Below are 22,697 nucleotides of genomic sequence, written 5' to 3' on the forward strand. Positions count from 1 at the left end.
CCTGGTTCAAACGATTCTCCTGCCTCAGCCTCCTCAATAGCTGGGATTACAGGCGCCCACCACTACACCCGGCTCATTTTTGAATTCTTAGTAGAGACAGGGTTTCACCATGATGGCCAAGCTGGTCTCGAACTCCTGATCTCAGGTGATCCACCCGTCTAGGCCTCCCAAAGTGCTGGGATTACAGGTGTGACCCACCGCACCCAGCCCAAAGTGTCTTAAACTCAATCACAACTCTGCCTTTGACTCAATAGACCAGCCAATAGTAACTTCAATGCTTTGCAAAGCTGCACTGACTGACTAGGCATGTTTTGAGGACAGGAAGAAAACGGACTGAAGTATATGTGAAATAAACGTGTGAAAATCATTTCTACACAGAGCCAATAAAATGAGTTGTATGGAAATTGAGAAGACGAAATAGCATTTTAAGGAGGGTCATTTTCTGTACCTGTCTGAAAGAGCAATCACTTTAGGTATGTTCATATTTAATTAGAAATACTATTCATTTGCATATTAGATTCCAACCTAACAATGAGCCAAACTACATCTTCGTCAAATACAACATAAAAGTGAACACAAGATTTCTAACTAGTCCTTGTGTTATATTTATTAGACTAAGCCTAATAGGAAAACACTTCCAAAATTTCTTAATACACATTTGCCTTTACAGTCTGACAATCAAGTACAAGGAGTTGTATCTTCTCTCATTTTTAAGTTCTAGCTCCTTATTTCCATGCCTAAAACTGAGATGCTTATCCCTTAAAGTGGACAAGTATCATTAACTTCATTCTTTACTAATTTCCACTGCTCTAGGCTACTACTAAGGAGTAGCCCAACTTAAAATATGCATCAACCTAAATTAGGAAAAATAAATGGTTCACACAAAAACATCAATGACAGATTAGCATGAGCATTTTAAGATACCTACGGACATGAGGAAACACACAAATTTCAATTATTTCTATTGTGACAAAGTCACAGGTATGTGCTAACACAATGTAATACTCCATAGTTCCATAGTTTGAAGCCTACATTCATAGCTGAAAGAAATTCTAAGTTTTAGTTAAAGCTTAGTAAAGATTTTCCCCCTCATCTGAATTCACAGACTCCAGGTTGTCTCTTTTATAAAAACTACTAATATAGGCTGGGTGCAATGGCTGATCCTTATAATCCCAGCGTTTTGCAAGGCAGAGGCAGGAGGATTTGCCTGAGCCCCAGTAGTTCAAGAACAGCCTGGGCAACAGAGTAAGACCTCATCTCTATTTTTTAAATAAAGTAATTTTTTAAAAAACTACAAATATAATTAGTGTTCACTGACTATGATTACTAAGTAAATGAACACAAGTGTTCACATTCTAGAACTATTAAGACTTCAACGAATATTTAGAGAGCACAGAAATAGAATTGTGGCTGTAGCTGGCAGGGGACAGATTAAAGTCCATGGATGTGGAGAATCCCTGATACACTCTAAGAAGTAATATCCAAGAAACACACTTTACCACTAAACTGGCTCCCAAAAGGGCCCTGAAGAAGTAGTGTAGTGGAGTTCCTTCAGTTATCCCAGCACAACATAATTTGCTCTCTGTGTCCTGAAGAGCCATAATGTACAAACGGCTATCTTAAGTATCTAAGATCATGTTGCTAAGTATGTTTTCTCTCTGCAATATATTTTTTTTAACCTGTGGTGTTATTTATGTACTGAATCTTTAAGAACTATATCCAATGAAAAACTGATATACTCGAAGTACTGATAGTCTAAAGTGGTTAACTTCTTCATAAAACAATATAATAGTAGCTATCAATAGGCCTAAATTTATATTATTTGGCTCAATAATCTCCTTAGAATTTATCCTAAGGAAAAAAAATACAGTAGGTTTTGAGATAATCAGTACATAGGTCATTAAGAACAGTTTCCAGAGTCAGATAAAGGCTCAAATCCTCACTCTGCCACATACTAGCAGAAATCAGGCAAGCTTCTTAATCTTCATATAAAATGGAGATAACACTTTCTTATAGTATAGTCACAAGGATGAAACGAGATGATGAATGTAAGGCACCTAAAAAAGTGTCAAGCATGTTAAATGCCAACAAATGGTATTAGTAGAAAAATACTATGTTTAAAATCAGATTCACTGCTCATCATTTCTGTTAGAAGAAAAGAATGTGAGCAGTATGGTTAAAGTTTGTAACACCAAAAGAGGGTCTGATCCGCTAGCATGGGATTCCACATAGCATGCTCCAAGAAGATGCATAGTCCCAGGACTACTGGATCCACTGGTTTTATCACATATCTTGACTCAGAAACCAGGAGTCTAGTAAAATTTTAGAACAGCCTGCAAGAGGTACAGGTGAAGTACAAACACAGAGGCAATACTCTATGAATATGGGATTCCATCCTCCAAGACTCAGCATATTAATTGAATCAAAAATTTCCACATGGTACTATGTCCCCAATAGTACAAACCCATAGATCAAGGAATCAAGGAGAATCAGCATGAATGGCCCCACTTATCATCACTCACAACAAAGACTCACCGGAGGACATTTTGTTTCCCATTTCTGCCCACAGGAAGCAAACACTTCCACCAGAGGACAAAGCAAGAGTTCCTATAGATACTAAAAACAGACACTAAGAGTTGGGTGTGGTGGCTCATGCCTGTAATCCCAGGACGTTGGGAGGCTGAGGTAGATGGATTACTTGGTCAGGAGTTCAAGACCAGCCTGACCAACATGGTGAAACCCCGTCCCTACTAAAAATACAAAAAATCGGCTGGGCGTGGTGGCACATGCCTATAATCCCAGCTACTTGGGAGGCTGAGGCAGGAGAATCACTGGAACCCAGGGGGTAGGGGTTGTAGTGAGCCAAGATCGCACCACTGTGCTCCAGCCTGGGCAATACAGCAAGACTCTATCCTCAAAAATAAATAAAATAAAATAAAACAGACACTATGGCTGCACTCTGGTTCCTTATAACCATGATCCAGCAGGAAAGAGAAGAGTAATTATCTTTGGAAGAGTAATTGACTCCCATCATCTGGAGGAGGTAGGGTCGCTATTACACAATGGAGGCAAAAAGAAGTATGTGCGGTGAATCCATGTGATTCAGAAGATTCACTTAAATGCCTCCTTATATTTCCTTGCCCAATTGTAATGATAAATAGACAAATGTAGCAACCCTGACCTCAAATGAAGATGGTTATTAAGACCACAGATCCCTCAGGGATGAGGGTCTGGTCACGTTATCACTTAAGTTAATGAAGACCAGTATAGCTGGTAGTTGAGGGTGAACGGAATCTAGGAAGGGAGAGTGGAAGAGGGTAGTAATTAGTATCAGGTGCCACCAGAAACCAGCTGCAGCAGTGGGGACTGTAGTTCATCGTATTAACCTCCTCTTTGTTTCCCCAAAGAAGAAAACCATGAGAATCCCAGAACAGCTGATCTCCAACATGTATGAAGAAACAGATCCAAGTGATGCAAGGAGTAGCCTGTGACGAACCACAACAAGGAGTGATATGTACTGTCCTAACTAGCTGCTAGGAATGATATCAGACAGCCTCCATTTATCAGTTCCCTCAGGCTTCCCTCAGCTGCAGAGGATCACCTTGCCCAAAGGTAACTTTCCCAGGAAAGTCCACATGCAATGACTGAACAGAGAGTAGGAATTAAACCCAGCCAAACATGTTAGCCCATAGTGGGACAATGCTAATAGGCCATATATGCGCCAAAGTTCTCCACTAGGTTGGCTAAGGTTTTATTGGGCCTGCATCTAGTTCAAACTCTTACCTACTCTCCTTTCCTTCCATGGGTATTTATCCCTATATATCCCAAATTTCATCTCAGCACCTGCTTCCAGATACTGCAACACATGGCTATTAGGCAGATTTGTATTAATTTAATACACTTAAGTAAAACTGGTATTCCAAGAATATACACCATGTTTATCTTGTTTCCCATACCTCCAACAGTTCCCAGTTTGATAAGTGCCATCATACATCACTGAATTGCTATCTTCAATATCACATAGTAACTTATATATCTAACAGGAAATAACTAAATGATTTTTTTTTTTTTTAAGTTAAGAGAATAACCAGTGCACGAATGGCCAGTACAACTTACTTGTACTGAGGAAGGCTTCGGAACAGTGGTTACCACAGTAGTTCCTATTTGTGCCAATTTTTTAACAGGTGTCACTGCCACTTTCTTGATTAATTGTGGGCTAGAGTTCTTGGCGGTGGAGGGGAGCAAGATAACACAAAGTCATTAGCATTAGTAATTTAAAATCAGTACTATAGTGAACATTAGAACACTTTATGACAGCAAATGTATTTATTATAACTGGCATTATAACCTTATGTGTTTTATGCACATTCTGTACTACAAACCTAACTGAACTGATCAGCTGCCCAGATGACACTCATTTCATATTTCTAAGGTGGCAACTGATTCAATAAATAACCCATTTATCTGAAATTTCAAACTAAATAAATATTACAGTATTCAACATTAAAATATTAATCTTGACTCTTTGGTTCATACAGAAAAAATATAGATTCTTATGTAATATTTAATTATAAACAAAAACCTGCTAACCTCTATTCTCAACCCACAGTCATTAAACCAAACTACAAAGGGAAGGAGTAGCTATTATTGACAGATATGGTAACAGAGAAAATGACTGTTTCAGGACCTAGAATCAAATTAGCAGGGCACAAAAATGAAAAAAAAACTGGCAGAGAATGATTATTACAACAAAAAACAATGCAATCTGTCATTACAATGAGCCTGAGTCATCAAGAAAATGCTAAACTACATTCAGCATTTTTTAAAGTAAAATACCCATTAAAAATATATATATATATTTTATTTTATATATATATATTTTTTATAATATAGTTTGTGAAAACACAAAAATTAGTCGGGCGTGGTGGCAGGCACCTGTAATCCCAGCTACTCAGGAGGCAGAACTATTATATTCTTTCCATTTAAGATGCAAATAGGCCAGGTACGGTGGCTCACATCTGTAATCCCAGCACTTTGGGAGGCCAAGGCAAGAGGATTGTCACAAGCCCAAGAGTTCAAGACCAGCCTGAGCAACAAAGTGACACACTGTCTCTGCAAAAAGTAAAATTAGTCGGGCATGGTGGTATGCAGTTGTGGTCCCAGCTACATGGGAGCCTGAGACATTACCTGAGCTCGGGAGCTTGAGGCTGCAGTGAACCAATTGAGCCACGTTCACGCAACTATACTCCAGCCTGGGAGACAGAGTGAGACCCTGTCTCCAAAAAGATGGAAAGAACCCTCTGAACATTCCTTTGAGGACATAAAATCTGAATATGAAGACTGAATTTACTATTTTGGCAATTATCAGAGGACAAAACCAAAAATCTTTATTAAATTGACATACTCAAGGGAAGCTGACTTAAAAAGTTAAGCAGAATCATGTCTTACATTATTGTTTACTAGCAAACATATACACAACATTTATATGAAAATTACAGCTGAGAAAGAAAGATGAAAAATATTTAAGGTATATTACCGGCACTGTACAGATTTTGACTGTTTGAGGATTCGCTGGTACTGCTGGCCTTGAGGTTATGTTACTTGTCGTCTCGGCTCTTGTTACAGCTTGCTGAGGAGATACCAACATCAACTGACCACTGTTACTTTTAATCAACACGGTTCCTATATTTAAAAAAGGAAGAAAAAAGTGACCTCTGAGCCAATAAATACAGCATAACCATCACATATGTTCTTCTCCCATTTCTTTCAACACTTTAAAATGATGTCTTCAGTACATAGTGAATTTCATGTCTGCTACTTATATACAAAGACGAACAAATGTTTTTACTCCAAGCTATTTAAAAATGTAAAATCTATGAATACAATGAGATGTTCCTGAAGAAAGCAAAACACTTATTCTTCATGACATCAAAACTACCTATAAAGCTACAGTAATTAAGATGGTGGGGTTAACGGCATAAGACTGAATAAGCTCACCACTGGAATAGAATAGAGAACCCCCAAATCAACTCATGCAGATATGTCATATCACATTTTCCTAAAAGGCTCTGTAGATTCATGAGGAAAGGAGAGACTATTCAGTAAATGGGGCTGGTCAATTAGCTGGTCTATATGGAAAAGATAAAATTTGAGAAAGAAAAATATATATAAATGTGAGCCCTTTAAAATTATCTCCCCCAGAGAGGCATTAAAATGAGACAGCAATTAGGTCTTACTCCCCTTTGCTATGTAATCAATCCTCTCTTGAAACTGCTTGCTGTAGCCACAAGTAACTTTAAAGTAACCTAACAACGCCACATGCCAGATAACATAAACCACACTCTATAGTTCAACAAGGTATAACCAATCAATGTTATTTCTGCAAACCAATGAGGATTCCTGACAAGTAACTTTTTTTTTTTTTTTTTTTGAGACAGAGTCTCGCTCTGTCGCCTAGGTGGCTCACTGGGCTCACTGCAACATCTGCCTCCCGGGTTCAAGAGATTCTCCTGACTCACCCTCCCAAGTAGCTGAGATTACAGGCATGCATAACCATGCCCGGCTAATTTTTTTATATTTTTCGTAGAGATGGGGTTTTGCCATGTTGGCCAGGCTGGTCTCAAACTCCTGACCTCAAGTGATCCTCCCACCTCAGCCTCCCAAAGTGCTGGATTACAGGTGTGAGCCACCACACCTGGCTGACAAGTAACATTTTAATCAACCCACTCTTTATCCCCTTTTTTGCTTTTAAAAACCTGTTTGTTACAAAGGCACTCCCCAAGACAATTTGTGTGTCCTGGGCAGCTGTACTCAACGTTGCCCAAACAAACTCACTATATTAATTTTGCCTCAGCTTCTTTCTTTTAGGTTGACCTTTCAGATGCCTATTTCACACATATTCACAAAAACCAGGTGCATTAAGAATATAAAAGTAAAAGGTAAAGATTTTTAAACTCTTAGACAACGTAGAAAATTATCTTTCTGCATGCCTGTAGTCCCAGCTACTTGGGACAATCACTGAGGCAGGAGGATAGCTTGAGCCCAGGAGCTCGAGGCTGCAGTGAGCTATGATCGTGCCTACACTCTAGCCTGGGACACAGAGCAAGAACCTGTCTCAAAAGAGAGAGAGAGAGAGAGAGAGACAGAGAAAGGACTTTCTGAAATTGGGATAGGGAAGAATTTCTTAAAGTCTGATAAACTCAACTACATTAAAAGTAAAAACTGTTACTCAGCAAAAGACACCATCAGGTAATGAAGTAAAATTTTGGTTCACATATATTCAAAGGATGAGTATCCAAAATGCACAAAAGAAACACAGACGCCAAGGACAGGGAAAGGTAAATTAAGACCACACTGAAATATCACTTCCTATCTACATAGACAAGCAAAGATTAAGATGACCAATGGCAATACCAAGGGTTAGAGAAAAGTGTATCAACAGGAATTCTAATATCTTGGTGGTAGCAGTACAATTTGGTACAACTAACTACTTTCTTCAATTTTATGAGACTGTGCAAAATTTATTTCCATTTGCGTATCCTGTAACTCAGTATTTCTAACCTAAAGTAATTCTTGACCAGGCTTGGTGGCTCACGCCTGTAATCCCAACACTTTGGCAGGCTAAGGCAGGAAGATCTCTTGAGACCTGGGGTTTGAGACTACCCTGGGCAACAAAGTGAGACCCTGTCTCTACAAAAAAAAATTTTTTAATTAGCCAAATGCAGTGGGTGTGTGCCTGTAGTCCCAGCTACTCAACAGACTGAGGCAGGAGGCTCACTTGAGCCCAATCTGACTAGATGTCAGATTTAATAAATGTCAGAGTAACAATTATAAGTATATTCAAAGGAATAAAAGGAACCATACTTAAAGAAGTAAAGGAAGGTGTAATACATCTATAATATCACTAGAGATAAATATTATTTTTAAAAAACAGAACCTCTGTCACTACAGTAACAAATTCACAAGAGATTCAAAAGTAAACCTGAACTGGCAAAAGAAAGATCAGCCAACTTGGAGATAAATCTATAGAAATTATGCAATCCAAAGAACAAAAAGAATGATGAAAAATAAACAGATTCTCAGAAAACATGGAACACCATTAAAGACACCAACATAGGCATAATTTGAGTACCAGAAAGAGAGGGGAGAGAGAAAGGAACAGGAAAAAAAAAAAAAAAATCAAAGAAATAACAGCTGAAAGCTTCCCAAATTTGAAGGAAAATAATACAGACATCAAAGTAGCTCAAGAAACCCCAAGTAAGGTAAGTGCAAAGACAGCCACACCAAGACACATAGTAGTAAAAATGTTCAAAAACAAAGAAAAAAGGAAGGCAAAGACATTTAAAATTTAAAAACAGGCTGGCACACTGACTTACACTTGTAATCCCAGCACTTTGGGAGGCTGAAGCAGGACTGCTTAAGTCCAGGAGTTTGAGACCAGACTGGACAACAAAGCAAGACCCCATCTCTATAATTAAAAAAAAAAAAAAAAAGTTTAAAAGGTAGCCCGGTGTAGTGGTGCACACCTGTAATCCTAGCTACTTGAGAGGTTGAGATGGATCACTCGAACCCAAGAATTCAAAGTTGCAGTGAGCTATAATCATACCACAGCACTCCAGCACAGGCGACAGAGCAAGACCCTGTCTTCAAACCAATTAAAAAAAAAAATTAAACAGAGAAGATTCATTAGTAGCAGACAGTCCATACAAAAAACACTAAATGAAGTTCTTCAGGCTGAAAACATGTGACCAAGGCAGTAATTCAAATTCACGTGGAAAAAACAAAGAGCACTGGTAATTATGTAATTTGGCAGTATGAATGCATTATTACTTCTCCTTTCATAATTGGTTTTAAAAACTATTGTATAGAACAATATGTATAGAATTATATCTTTGGAAATTTAACATATAGGAATGTAAAACTGTTACAAATAGAAGCACAGAGGAAATAGGTGGAAGAAAAGCTGTATTGTACTAAGAAAGGTACTTCAGATGGTAGCTCAGAAGCAAAGGAACAAATGAAGAAAATCCAGAAAAGACAAATAAGGTAATGTAACAACTGATATAAACATGTCCTTGCTCTCTCCTTCCCTCAGCTTTTTTTTTTTTTTTTTTTTTTTGAGATGAAGTGTTGCTCCATCACCAGGCTGGAGTGCAGTGGTGCAGTCTTCTCAGCTCACTGCAACCTCCAACTCCCTGATTCAAGTGATTCTCCTGCCTCAGTCTTCTGAGTAGCTGGGATTACAGGTACATGCCACCACGCCCAGCTAATTTTTGTATTTTTAGTAGAGTTGGGGTTTCACCATGTTGGCCAGGATGGTCTCGATCTCCTGACCTCGTGATCTGCCCGCCTTGGCCTCCCAAAGTGCTGGGATTACAGGCATGAGCCACCGCACCCTGCCTCAGCTTCTTTAAAATACATAAAATTATGTAACATAATAATTATAATAAGGTATAGCTGGGTTTGTGATATAACTAGATGAAAGGTATAAAGCAATAATTACATACACACACACTCACACACACACATGCAGAGGAAAGCCGGAAATGAGCTTAAAGAAAGGGCTTCTTTGTCTCACTGAAATAAGTTAATATACACATGAAGGAGATTCCAATGAGATTCATCTTGTAAGCCCTAAAGCAACCTCTAAGAAAAACAAAAACATGTTGAAAAAATTACAAAGGATAAGTGTTACCCTAGGGAATATTTGCTTAATACAAAAGAAAGCCGGAAAAGTATAGAGGAAAAAGTAAAAGAAACATATAGGAAACAAAAGTAAATGGCTGGCCTAAGTCCAACTATAGTAACATTAAATGTAAATGTGAATGTACAAAATAATCCAATCAAGAGGCAGAAAGTGTTGGGTGGGACAAAAAACAAAATTCAACTATATGCTGCCTACAAGAGACATACATTAGACTCAAAGATATAAAAGAGTTGAAAATAAAAGACATCATACAAATAGCAACCACAAGAAAGCTGAAGTGGCCATACTAATATCAAAATAGACTTTAAACAAAAGATAAAGAAGGGCATTTTGTAATGCTGGGGCTAACAGATCAACACGATGTAACATTTTAAGCACATATACATCACACACAGAGCCTAAAATATATGAAGCAAAAAGTGATAAAAGGAAAAATAATTCAGCAATTGCTTGGACACTGCAATGCCCCACTTTCAATGAAGAATAGAACTAAACAGAAAAGCAGCAAGGAAATCAAACACTTGAAAAAACTATAAAGCAGCTAAACCTAACTCACATCTATGGAGTGCTTCACCTAACAACAATAGCATTCTTAAGTGTATGTAAAACATTCTCCAAGACAGACCATATACTAGGACACAAAACAAACCCCAATAAACTTTTAAAAATTGAAATTATATTAGGTTGATGAAAAAGTAATCACAGTTTGTCACTGAAAGTAATGGCAAAAATTACTTTCGCACCAACCTAATACAATGTATGGTCTCCACCTACAATGGAATGAAATTAGAAAACAGTGACAGAAAAAAAAAAGTGGGGTAGCTCACAAATACGTGCATAATAAACACATTTCTAAGTAACCAATGGGTCAATGAGAAAATCACAAAGGAAACCAGAAAATACTTTGAGATGAATGAAAATGAAGATACAACATACCAAAATCTATGTGACGCAACTAAAGCAGTATTTAGAGAAAAATGTACAGCTAATAAATGCCTGTCTTAAAAAGGAAGAAATATCTCAAATCACTAACAACCTTTCCCCTTAAGACACTGGTAAACGAAGAGCAAAATAAAAATGAAAGCAAGCAGAAGAAAAAAAATAATAAAGATTAAGAGCAGGGGTAAATACAGAACAGAAAAACAACTGAGAAAAATCAACAAAACCAAAAGATGGTTCCTTGGGAAAAAAATAAACAAAACTGACAAACCTTTATCTAGAATGACTAAGAATAATAAAAAGACTCAAACTATTCAAATCAGGTGTGAGGCCACGCATGGTGGCTCAGGTCTGTAATCCCAGCGCTTTGGGAGGCCAACGCAGGCAGACCATTTGAGGTCAGGAGCTCAAGACCAGCCTGGCCAACATGATGAAACCCCATCTCTACTAAAAAAACCAAAAAAATTAGCCGGGCATGGTGGCGCATGCCTGTAGTCTCAGCTACTCAGGAGGCTGAGGCAGAAAAATCGCTTGAACCCAGGAGGCAGAGGTTGTAGTGAGCTAAGATCATGCCACTGCACTACAGCCTGGGCAACAGAGCGCAACTCCATCTCAAAAAAATAAATTAACAAAATAAAATCAGGAGGGGGGACATAAGTATTATTATACAAATAAGGACTATAAGGGAAGACTATAAACAATTATAAAGTAATAAATTAGACAATTTAGATGAAACAAATTCCTAGAAACACATAAACTACTGAAACTGACTCAAGAAAAAAGCAGACAACCTGAATAGGCCTCTAATGAATGAAGGTATCGAATCAAAAGAGTATCTGCAAGAAAAGCCCAGGTCCAGATGACTTCACTGGTCAATTCTACCAAACATTTAAAAGAAAATTTAATGTTAATCCTTCACAAAGTTTTCCAAAAAATAAAAAAGCGGGGAACATGTCTCAACTCATTCCATAAGGTCAGTATTAATGATACCAAAAACAGACAAGGACATCACAAGAACACCACAGGCCAATATCCCTTATGGATATAGATACAAAAATTCTCGACCAAGTACTAGCAAAATGAATCCAGCAATATTTTATATGCATTATATACCATGACCAAGTGATAATTATTTCAAGAATGCAAGGGTGGTTTAGTATCCAAACATTAACTACTATAAAACACCCTATCGATAGAATGAAAGACAAAAATCACATGATCATCTCAACAGATGCAGAACAAGCATTTGACAAAATTCAACATGACTTTATTTCAGATAAAAAGACCCCCAAAAAAAGAGAAACAGAAATTTCCTCAACCTGATAAATGGATTTACAGAAAACCCACAGATAACATCATACTTATTGTGAAAGTCTGAATTTCTCCCTAACATCAGGAATAAGACAAGGATATCTAAGATGAAGGATAAGACAAGGACGCGCACAATCACTATTTTTGTTCAACATTATACTCAGAGTTCCACCAAGGGGAACTGGGCAAGAAAATGAAATAAAAGGCATTCAAAGCAGAAGGGAAGGAGTAAAACTATTTACAGATGGCATGATCTCATAAGATTCCACAATCTCAGTGGATGCCTAAAACCTCAGACAATATGGAACCCTACATATTATGTTTTTTCTATACATACATACCTATGATAAAATTTAATTTATAAATTACACACAGTAACATATTTGCAACACTAATAATAAAATAGGATAAATAATAGTAAAATAGAATTTAAAAATATGCCACCAGCATCACCACTCTTGTAAGCTATGGGGCCCTTATTAATTAAAATAGGGTTACCTGAACACAAACACTGTAATACTGTGTACTGTAACAGTCAAGAGGGCTACTAAGTAACTAACAGGCAGGTAAGTATACAGAGCATCAATACACTGGACAAAGGAATGATTCACATTTCAGGCAGGATGCAGCAGGATGGAGACAGATTTCATCACAATACTCAGAATAGCACACAATTTACAACAAATTGTTTATTTCTGGAATTTTCCACTCAATATTTTTGGAGGCAGTTACCATGGGTAAATGAGACCATTAGATAAGGGAAGAGGAACTACTATACATAGAAAAACCTAATGAACCCTCTAAAAAACTATTAGAATTAATCAATTTAGCATGGTAGCAGGATACAAGATCAATATTCAATAATCAACTGTATTTTTATACACTTGCAATGAATAACCATAAATGAAATTAAGAAAATGATTCTATTCACAATAGCATCAAAAAGAATAAATATACTTTAAGGATAAATTTAACAAAGCACAAAACTAACACTATGAAAACTATGAAATGTCTTCATACTTTAATTACTTTCAACATGTGAAAAACACATTGAAAAACGTATGTTAAAAGTAATAACAGAAGATCTAAATAAATGAAAAGATATCCATGTTCATGAATGTGTAAACCTCAGACCTACCTCACTGGATTGTTAAAGGAACCAAATGAGACAATATATGTGAGAGGATTTTTGAATTTTTTAGCAGGTAGCTATTAATGCCAAGAGGTCCACAATTCAAACTTTTCTTCAACTAAGTACTGAAAACATCACTAGGAGGCAATATTAGAATAGCTGTAGACAGACAATGCTGAGAATAAAATAACCAGCTCATCTTCAGACCAAAGTGTTTTCAAGATGCAAAACACTCCTTTTGCAACCTTAACCAATTATTTATCTCAAAGGCCCAATTCCAATGAGAAGCAATAATATAATAGAGAGCACTTAAAAACAAAGGGAAACTGAATGTTAGTCTCGTCTCTGAAGACCAGTGACTAAGTCTCTTTGAATCCAATCCTGATAAATATCTGAGACTCACTTTTTCCAATCATAAAAAAATTGCCTGTTTATTCTACAGGCATGTTGACAGTGTGTAATCATATATTAGATTACATAGCACCTTTCCTCTATAAATATCAAAATATTAAAGTGTAACGTGGTCCAGTGTCTACTCTCTACTTGGTACATGATTTAGATACTCTACCCTTCAGCCCAGTGAACTGCTACATCCCAACATCCCAAAATGCCAATTTCTTGGTGGCAAGCTGATCTGAATGGAGGTTCTCTGATGTCTCCACATTCACTGCATTTGTAAATACTGCCCCTGAAAAAATAGCAGATCCATACAAATCTAAGAGCCTTAAAGACTCTAGAATTTATCTATTACAAATTAATACATATACAAAATGCCTCACTAGTCAGCTTTTAGCCTCTTTTCAAATAGTCCAGGATTAGGAAAACGGAGATTTGTTTGTGTCACTCTTTCACAAGCAGACCAGGAATATAAGTCCTTCCTCAATATGGAACCAAACGTGCCTCCCATTAATATCCAGAGATGTGAGGGTACCTTCTGAAACCACACAAAATAAGCCCGCTCTCATTTCCATAGGACTAGAAACACTTAGATGTGGCTAACATATGCTAAGTTGTTTCCTTCCTCAGGCACTACAGGCCAAATTTCTTCCATTTTTCACATCACAGTTTTCCTTACTAAGAGCTTAAGGTCACTTAAATTTCCCTCATTTCCTGAAGTGAATAAATAAAAGAAAAAATTAAAGCAATGAAGAAGTTTATATCCCAGGTCATGCTATTAGTTATGGTATATGTCCCCTATCCTCCATTTACACAGCTGATTTGCCAAAATTGAGCTTCTATTTATCTCTATTCAATTTCATTTTTTAAGGGTAGGTTGTTGGATTTCAGGTGATTTTTACTTTGTTCTTTTTACTTTCCGTATTTGTTGGGTTTCTTTATATGTATGTATTATTTTACAAAAATAAGTTTGTTAGACAAAAACTAAACCCACAGAATATCTACCCTATTTACTATTGCATCTATGGCACTTAGCATAGAATCCAGGATATAATTAGCACTGATCATGTTGGTAATCTCAGCACTTTGGGAGGCTGAGGTGGGTGGATCGTTTTAGCTCAGGAGTTCAAAACCAGCCTGGGCAAAATGGTGAAACCCCATCTCTACCAAAAAAAAAAAATCTTGAGATGGAGTCTCACTGTCACCCAGGCTGGAGTGCAGTGGCGTGATCTCGGCTCAATGCAAGCTCTGCCTCCCGGGTTCACGCTATTCTCCTGCCTCAGCCTCCCAAGTAGCTGGGACTACAGGCACCCACCATCACGCCCGGCTAATTTTTTGTATTTTTAGTAGAGACGGGGTTTCACCGTGTTAGCTAGGACAGTCTCAATCTCCTGACCTCATGATCCACCTGCCTTAGCCTCCCACAGTGCTGGGATTACAGGGGTGAGCCACAGCACCCGGCCCCAAAATTTTTATAATTAGCCAAGCCTGGTGGTGCCTGCCTGGGGTCCCAGCTACTTGGGAGGCTGAGACAAGGAACACTTGAGCTCAGGAGTTTGAGACTGCAGTTCGAGCCACTGCACTCCAGCCTACGGGACAGAGTGAGACCCTGTTTCAAAAACAAACAAACCAAAAAAACTGGCCGGCTGCAGTGGCTCATGCCTGTAATTCCAGCACTTTGGGAGGCCAAGGCAGGCGGATCACAGAAGGCCAGGGGTTTGAGACCAGCCTGGCCAACATGGTGAAACCTATCTCTATTAAAAATACAAAAATTAGCCAGGCGTGGTAGCATGCGCCTGTAATCTCAGCTACTCAGGAGGCTAGGGCAGGAGAACTGCTTGAACCCAGGAGGTGGAGGTTGTAGTGAACTGAGGTCACACCACTGCACTCCAGCCTGGGTGAAAGAAAGAATGAGACTCTGTCTCAAAAAAAAAAAAAAAAAAAAAATTAAAGTGCTGAGTTCATAATATAGAAAATCATCACCATATAATAAGTGAAAATCAGGATATAAAAGTGATATCACAGAATTCCAAGTATGTAAAAGTAGAGAAGGTGTGCACACATTTTTTTTTTCCAAAGAGACAAAAATCTTTTGGGAATTAAATGTTCCATATCTTAATTTCATTGGTGCTACACCTTTATTAAATGTTTCAACACTCATTTCACTGTAAATGGGCTCCTTTTTTTTGTTTTTTTTTTTGGGGGGGGGGGAGAGTTTTGCTCTGTTGCCTAGGCTGGAGCGCAGTGGTACAATCTTGGATCACTACAACCTCTGTTGCCAGGTTCAAGCGATTCTCATGCCTTAGCCTCCCAAGTAGCTCAGACTACAGGCATGCACCACAATACCTGGCTAACTTTAGTGTATTTTTAGTAGAGGCCAGGTTTTGCCATGTTGGCCTGGCTGGTCTCGAACTCCTGACCTCAAGTAATCCACCTGCCTTGGCCTTCCAAAGTGTTGGTGCAGCTGGATGAGCCGTAGGCAAAACCTCTCTGACACCGAGTTGTAGAAGGAAGGGCTTTATTCAATTGGGATCATCGGCAAGCTACTGCCTTAAAATCTGAGCTCCCCGAGTACACAATTTCTGTCCCTTTTAAGGGCTCATAACACTAAAGATTTCATATGAAAGGACTGTGATTGATTGAGCAGTCTAGGGGATACGTGACGGGTTTCATGCACTGGTAGTCACAGAACAGGGCCGGGAGTTTTACAATGTTCTTCTATACAATGTCAGGAACATCGGTTTCTAAGTCATAAATTGATTTTTAACTACTAGGATTAGGCCAGGCAGACCTAGTCCAGGCCTGGCGCCGGGCTGCTTGTCTTTGGTTTTACTTCATTGTTTTTTCTTAAAACAGGTACTGAGTATAAAACAATATAAAACAATATGACAGGGTTTCTCTCTTTTCTGACTGGGATTACAGGCATGAGCCAACCTGCCAAGCCAGGTTCCTCCTTTTTCCTTTTTGATACGGAGTCTTGTTCTGTCACCAGATTGGAGTACAATTGCACAATCTTGGCTCACTGCAACCTCCAACTCCCTGGTTCAAGCGATCCTCCTGCCTCAGCCTCCAGAGTAGCTGGGATTATAGGCATGCGCCACCATGCCCAGCTAATTTTTGTATTTTTAGTAGAGACAGTGTTTCACCATGTTGGCCAGGATGGTCTTGATCTCCTGACCTCATGATACACCCGCCTCGGCCTCCCAAAGTGCTGGGATTACAGGCGTGAGCCACCATGCCCAGCCTAGGTTCCTCTTTTTTAAGAAAAATTTTACCTCAATGAAGATGACATTTAAAGAGATTAGGGGCCAGGTGCAGGGGTTCACGCCTATAATCTCAGCACTTTAGGAGGCCAACACAGGAAGGTCGCTTGAGCCCAGGAGTTCAAGGCCAGCCTGGGAAACAGTGAGATCCCAAATGTACCAAAAAAAAAAAAATTAGCTGGGCATAGTGAGGCACATCTGTAGTCCCAGTTACTCAGGGGGGTGACATTGGAGAATTGCTTGTGCTAGGGAAGTCAGGCTGAAGTAAGCCCTGATTGTACTAATGCACTCCAGTCTGGGTGACAGAGCAAGACCCTGTCTCAATTTTTTCTTTTTTTTTTTTTTCTTTTTTGAGACAGTGTCTTGTTCTGTTGCCCAGGCTGGAGTGCAGTGGCACACTCTCGGATCACTGCATGTATCTGGGCTCAAGTGATTCTCGTGCCTCAGTCTCCTGAGTACCTGGGATTAGAGGTATGCACCACAATGCCTGGCTTGTTTTTGTACTTTCAGTAGAGACAAGATTCTGCTATGTTGGCGAGGCTGGTCTTGAACTCCTGACCACAAGTGATCTGCCTGCCTTGGCCTCCCAAAGTGCTGGGATTACAAGGTGTGAGTCACCATGCCCAGCCCTGTCTTTTTTTTTTTTTTTTTTTTAAAGAAGAGTTTTAAAATACACTCAAAACTTTGGGGGGAGGATAATATTTTTGTGTTAAAATACACTCAAAACTTTGGGGGGAGGATAATATTTTTGTGTAAGTTTTCTGTTTTCCTAATTTTCTACAATAAGCATCATCTTTTTAATTTAAAAAATAGGGATAGGTAGGCACTGAGGTAACTTAAAGACCCGTGCTTTTAGACTGCTGAGAATTTGGTGTTATTCTCATACATGTTAGCTAAACAGCAACCACAGAGTACCTATCACCAAATGCTGTATAAGTACCTTAAATATTCATGACATTTCTGCTGTACAACATTGTATTCCACATAAATGGTGTTCCTCAGGGTTCTGCGATATGCAGACTCTGTATACTTATTTTATTTAACACTTATGATATTTTTAAGAAGGTATTAACCATATTTTAGAGACAATATAGCTAACATTAAGAATGAGATTAGGCCAGGCATGGTGGCTCACACCTCTAATCCCAGCACTTTGGGAGGCCAAGGCAGGTGGATCACCTAAGATCAGGAGTTCAAGATCAGCCTGACCAACATGGAGAAACTCCATGTCTACTAAAAATATAAAATTAACTGGGAATGGTGGCACATGCCTTAATCCCAGCTGCTCAGGAGGCTGAGGCAGGAGAACCACTTGAACCCAGGTGGGGTGGGGGTGGGGTTGCAGTGAGGTGAAATCACGCTATTGCACTCCAACCTGGGCAACAAGAGCAAAACTCCGTCTCAAAACACACACACACCAAAAAAAAGAATGAGATTATGCTGGGTGCGGTGGCTCACACCTGTAATCCCAGCACTTTGGGAGGCTGAGGCGGGTGGATCACCTGAGGTCAGGAGTTCGAGACCAGTATGGCCAACATGGTGAAACCCCATCTCTACTAAAAGTAAAAAATTAGCCAGGTGTGGTGTGCCTGTTGTCCCAGCTACTCGGGAGGCGGAGGCAGGGAGAATCGCTTGAACCCAGGAGGCGGAGGTTGCAGTGAGCCGAGATCGCACCACTGTGCTCCAGCCTGGGCGACAGAGTGAGACTCCATCAATAAATAAATAAATAAATAAATAAATAAATAAATAAAAACACAAAAACAATGAGATTAATAACTTGCCCAAGATTACAAAGCTATCAAGTGGTAGAGCTGGGATTCAAACTCCAGGAGGACCAATGTTCTCTCCTATGTTGCTACACTCTATTACATTCCACAAAAAGTCAACCCTCCGAGCCCATTATTATCTACAAATTGATTGGCATACCATCTAGGCCTTATTCTGTGGTCTTGGACTGAACCTTCTAGGCAACTATGTATCATATACCTAGTTTACTTCAAGGTAACAAAAGCCTTCTTAACCATAGTCATTCAGTAAGTAACAAATCCTTACACTGGTAATATCATCCAGCCTACATATCTCTACATTCAAATCCTACCTTCCCCCTCAATAACAATGCTCATAAACTCTTACCATTAATTAATATCTGAAAAATGACTTCTTAGATTCCATGGGTAGTTTTCCAAAATTAAGTATTAATACTGTTGATTACATATTTAAACAGTATTTGGAGAACAGAATTGAGCAATGCCTATTGAAATATTACCATTTGAACCAACAATTCCACTTCTAGCAATTTAGCCTATAAAAATCCACGTTTCCAAACTGCACAAAAATATACATGCAAAGACGTTTATCACAGCGTCATTTGTAACAGCAGAAAGTAGTTCAAATAGTATCAATGCCTGCAAATAGGCAAGTGGACAAAAAACAATATTATGTCAATACAGTGGACTACTATGCAGTTGAAAAAATGAAGCAGTTATAAGTACTAATGAGAGGTGAAGCCAACTGGACTTCCTGGGTCAAGTGCGGACTTGGAGAACTTTTCTGTCTTACAAGAGGACAGTAAAATGCACCAATCAGTGCTCGGCAAAAACGCACATATCAGTGCTCTGTAGCTAGCAAGAGGGTTGTAAAATGCACCAATCAGCCTTCTGTAAAATGCACCAATCAGCAGGATCCTATAAGTAGCCAATTGCAGGCAAGATTGGAAAAAAGGGCACTCTGATACGGCAGAAATGGAACACAGGAGGGGCCAATAAGGGAATAAAACTTGGCCACCCCACCCAGCAGCGGCAACCCGCTCAGGTCCCCTTCCACACTGTGGCAGCTTTGTTCTTTCACTCTTCACAATAAACCTTGCTACCGCTCACTCTATGGATCTGTGCCATCTTTAAGCTATAACACTCACCGCGAAGGTCTGCAGCTTCATTCTTGAAGTCAGCGAGACCACGAACCCGCTAGAAGGAACCAACTCTGGACACATTTTGGGGACTCATTCAGGATATCACCATGCGGTGAGTACCATCAGACACCTTTTGCTTGCTATTCTGTCCCATTTTTCCTTAGAATTTGGGGGCTAAACACTGGGCACCTGTTGGCCAGTTAAAAGTGACTAGCGTGGCCACAGGACTAAAGACTCAGTGTCAGGTTTTCTGGGAAAGGGTTCTCTAACAACTCCAGACTCTTTGGAGTTGGGAGTGTTGGTTTGCCTGGAACCAGCTTCCGCTTTTCCTGTACTTCTGGGCTGAGCCAAGGGTTGACAGAGAGGAAAGACATCCAGCTCTGGGATCCCCACAAAAAGGTGGTTGACCCTGCAGCCATGAGTAGAACTCTCAAAGTTACGTAGCCCAAGCAAGACTAGCCCATCTATCCAATCTATCCTGACCCTTGCCTCATGGGTCCTAACACCTGTGAGAAAAACTTCCTCCCACCTCTCTTCTCCCAGGCTAGTTCCGCTTCTAAAAATCACTACCCGTCCCTGGTGCTCTTCCAGTTTCTCTTATAAGAATGATTGCTAGTATAAATTTTGGGGGGAGGTTCCGAGACGGCCGAATAGGAACAGCTCCAGTCTACAGCTCCCAGGGTGAGTGATGCATAAGACCAGTGATTTCTGCATTTCCAACTGATGTACCGGGTTCATCTCACTGGGGCTTGTTGGACAGTGGGTGCAGCCCACGGCATGTGAGCTGAAGCTGGGGGGGCATTGCCTCACCCGGGAAGCGCAAGGAGTAGGGGAATTCCCTTTCCCAGGAATCCAAGGGAAGCTGTGACACACCGTACCTGGAAAATTGGGACATTCCCACCCTAATACTGTGTTTTTTCCAACAGTCTTAGCAAACAGCACACCAGGAGATTTTATCCCGTGCCTGGCTCAGAGGTCCCCACGCCATGCAGCCTCACTCACTGCTAGCACAGCAGTCTGAGATCAAACTGTCAGGCAGCAGCGAGGCTGGGGGAGGGGCGTTTGCCATTGCTGAGGTTTGAGTAGGTAAACAAAGCTGCCGGGAAGCTTGAACTGGGAGGAGCCAACCACAGCTCAAGGAGGCCCACCTGCCTCTGTAGACTCCACCTCTGGGGGCAGGGCATGGCGGAACAAAAGGTATCAGAAACTTCTGCAGACTTAAACGTCCCTATCTAACAGCTTTGAAGAGAGTAGTGGTTCTCCCAGCATGGAGTTTGAGATCTGAGAGCAGACAGACTGCCTCCTCAAGTGGGTCCCTGATCCCCGAGTAGCCTAACTCAGAGGCACTTCCCAGTAGGGGCCGACTGAAACCTCATACAGCTGTGTGCCCCTCTGAGAGGAAGCTTCCAGAGGAAGGATCAGGCAGCAACATTTGCCGTTCTGCAATATTTGCCATTCTGCAACCTCCACTGGTGATACTCAGGCAAACAGGGTCTAGAGTGGACCTCCAGCAAACTCCAACAGACCTGCAGCTGAGGGTCCTGACTGTTAGAAAGAAAACTAACAAACAGAAAGGACATCCACACCAAAACCCCATATGTACGCCACCATCATCAAAGATCAAAGGTAGACAAAACCACAAAGATGGGGAGAAACTAGAGCAGAAGAGCTGAAAATTCTAAAATTCAGAGCGCCTCTTCTCCTCCAAAGGAATGCAGCTCCTTGCCAGCAACGGAACGAAGCTGGACAGAGAATGACTTTGACGAGTTGAGAGAAGGAGGCTTCAGACGATCAGTAATAACAAACTTCTTTGAGCTAAAGGAAGATGTTTGAACCCATCACAAAGAACCCAAAAACCTTGAAAAAAGATTAGATGAGTGGCTAACTAGAATAAACAGCGTAGAGAAGACCATAAACGACCTGGTGGAGCTGAAAACCATGGCACAAGAACTATGTGACGCATGCACAGGCTTCAGTAGCTGATTCAATCAAGTGGTAGAAAGACTATCAGTGATTAAAGATCAAATGAATAAAATGAAGCCAGAAGAGAAGTTTGGAGAAAAAAAGAGTAAAAAAAGAAATGAACAAAGCCTCTAAGAAATATGGGACTATGTGAAAAGACCAAATCTATGTCTGATTGGTGTACCTGAAATTGATGGGGAGAATAGAACCAAGTGAGAAAACACTCTGCAGGATATTATCCAGGAGAACTTCCCCAACCTAGCAAGGCAGATCAACATTCAAAATCAGGAAATACAGAGAATGTCACCAAGATACTCCTCGAGAAGAGCAACTCCAAGACACATAATTGTCAGATTCACCAAAGTTGAAATGAAGGAAAAAATGTTAAGGGCAGCCAGAGAGAAAGGTCGCGTTACCCAAAAAGGGAAGCCCATCAGACTAACAGTGGATATCTCGGCAGAAACCCCACAAGCCCGAAGAGAGTGGGGGCCAATATTCGACATTTTGAAAGAAAGGAATTTTCAACCCAGAATTTCATATCCAGCCAAACTAAGCTTCCTAAGTGAAGGAGAAATAAAATCCTTTACAGACAGACAAATGCTGAGAGATTTTTGTCCCTACCAGGCCTGCCTTACAAGAGCTCCTAAAGGAAGCACTTATGGAAAGGAACAACCAATACCATCCACTGCAAAAACATGCCAAATTTTAAAGACCATCGACGCAAGGAAGAAACTGCATCAACTAACGAGCAAAATAACAAGCTAACATCACGACAGGATCAAGTTCACACATAACAGTATTAACCTTAAATGTAAATGGGCTAAATGCTCCAATGAAAAGTCAGAGACTGACAAATCGGATAAAGAGTCAAGACCCATCAGTTTGCTGTATTCAGGAGACACATCTCACATGCAGAGATGCACATAGGCTCAAAATAATGGGATGCAGGAAGATCTACCAAGCAAATGGAAAACAAAAAAAGGCAGGGGTTGCAATCCTAGTCTCTGATAAAACAGACTTTAAACCAACAAAGATCAAAAGAGACAAAGAAGGCCATTACATAATGGTAAAGGGATCAAT

The 22,697-nt window shown here is 39.9% G+C and overlaps 1 protein-coding gene across 3 annotated transcripts in view; it reads right to left on the bottom strand.

Annotated features, from left to right (window-relative positions):
- The window catches only part of TAF4B (TATA-box binding protein associated factor 4b), a 165,369-nt gene that overhangs the window by 126,963 nt on the left and 15,709 nt on the right, over positions 1–22,697 (bottom strand). For 2 of the 3 annotated variants that reach the window (XM_037982426.2, XM_007974399.3), the window contains exons 2-3: positions 5,537–5,682; positions 4,117–4,224 (exon numbers count right to left, since the gene is read on the bottom strand). In XM_037982426.2, coding sequence (XP_037838354.2) covers positions 4,117–4,224; positions 5,537–5,682 — 254 coding nt within the window. The remainder of the gene's footprint in view (positions 1–4,116; positions 4,225–5,536; positions 5,683–22,697) is intronic. The other variant, XM_037982427.2, reaches the window with a different exon arrangement.

Source organism: Chlorocebus sabaeus, chromosome 18, assembly GCF_047675955.1.
Source record: "Chlorocebus sabaeus isolate Y175 chromosome 18, mChlSab1.0.hap1, whole genome shotgun sequence".
Lineage (NCBI taxonomy): Eukaryota > Metazoa > Chordata > Mammalia > Primates > Cercopithecidae > Chlorocebus > Chlorocebus sabaeus.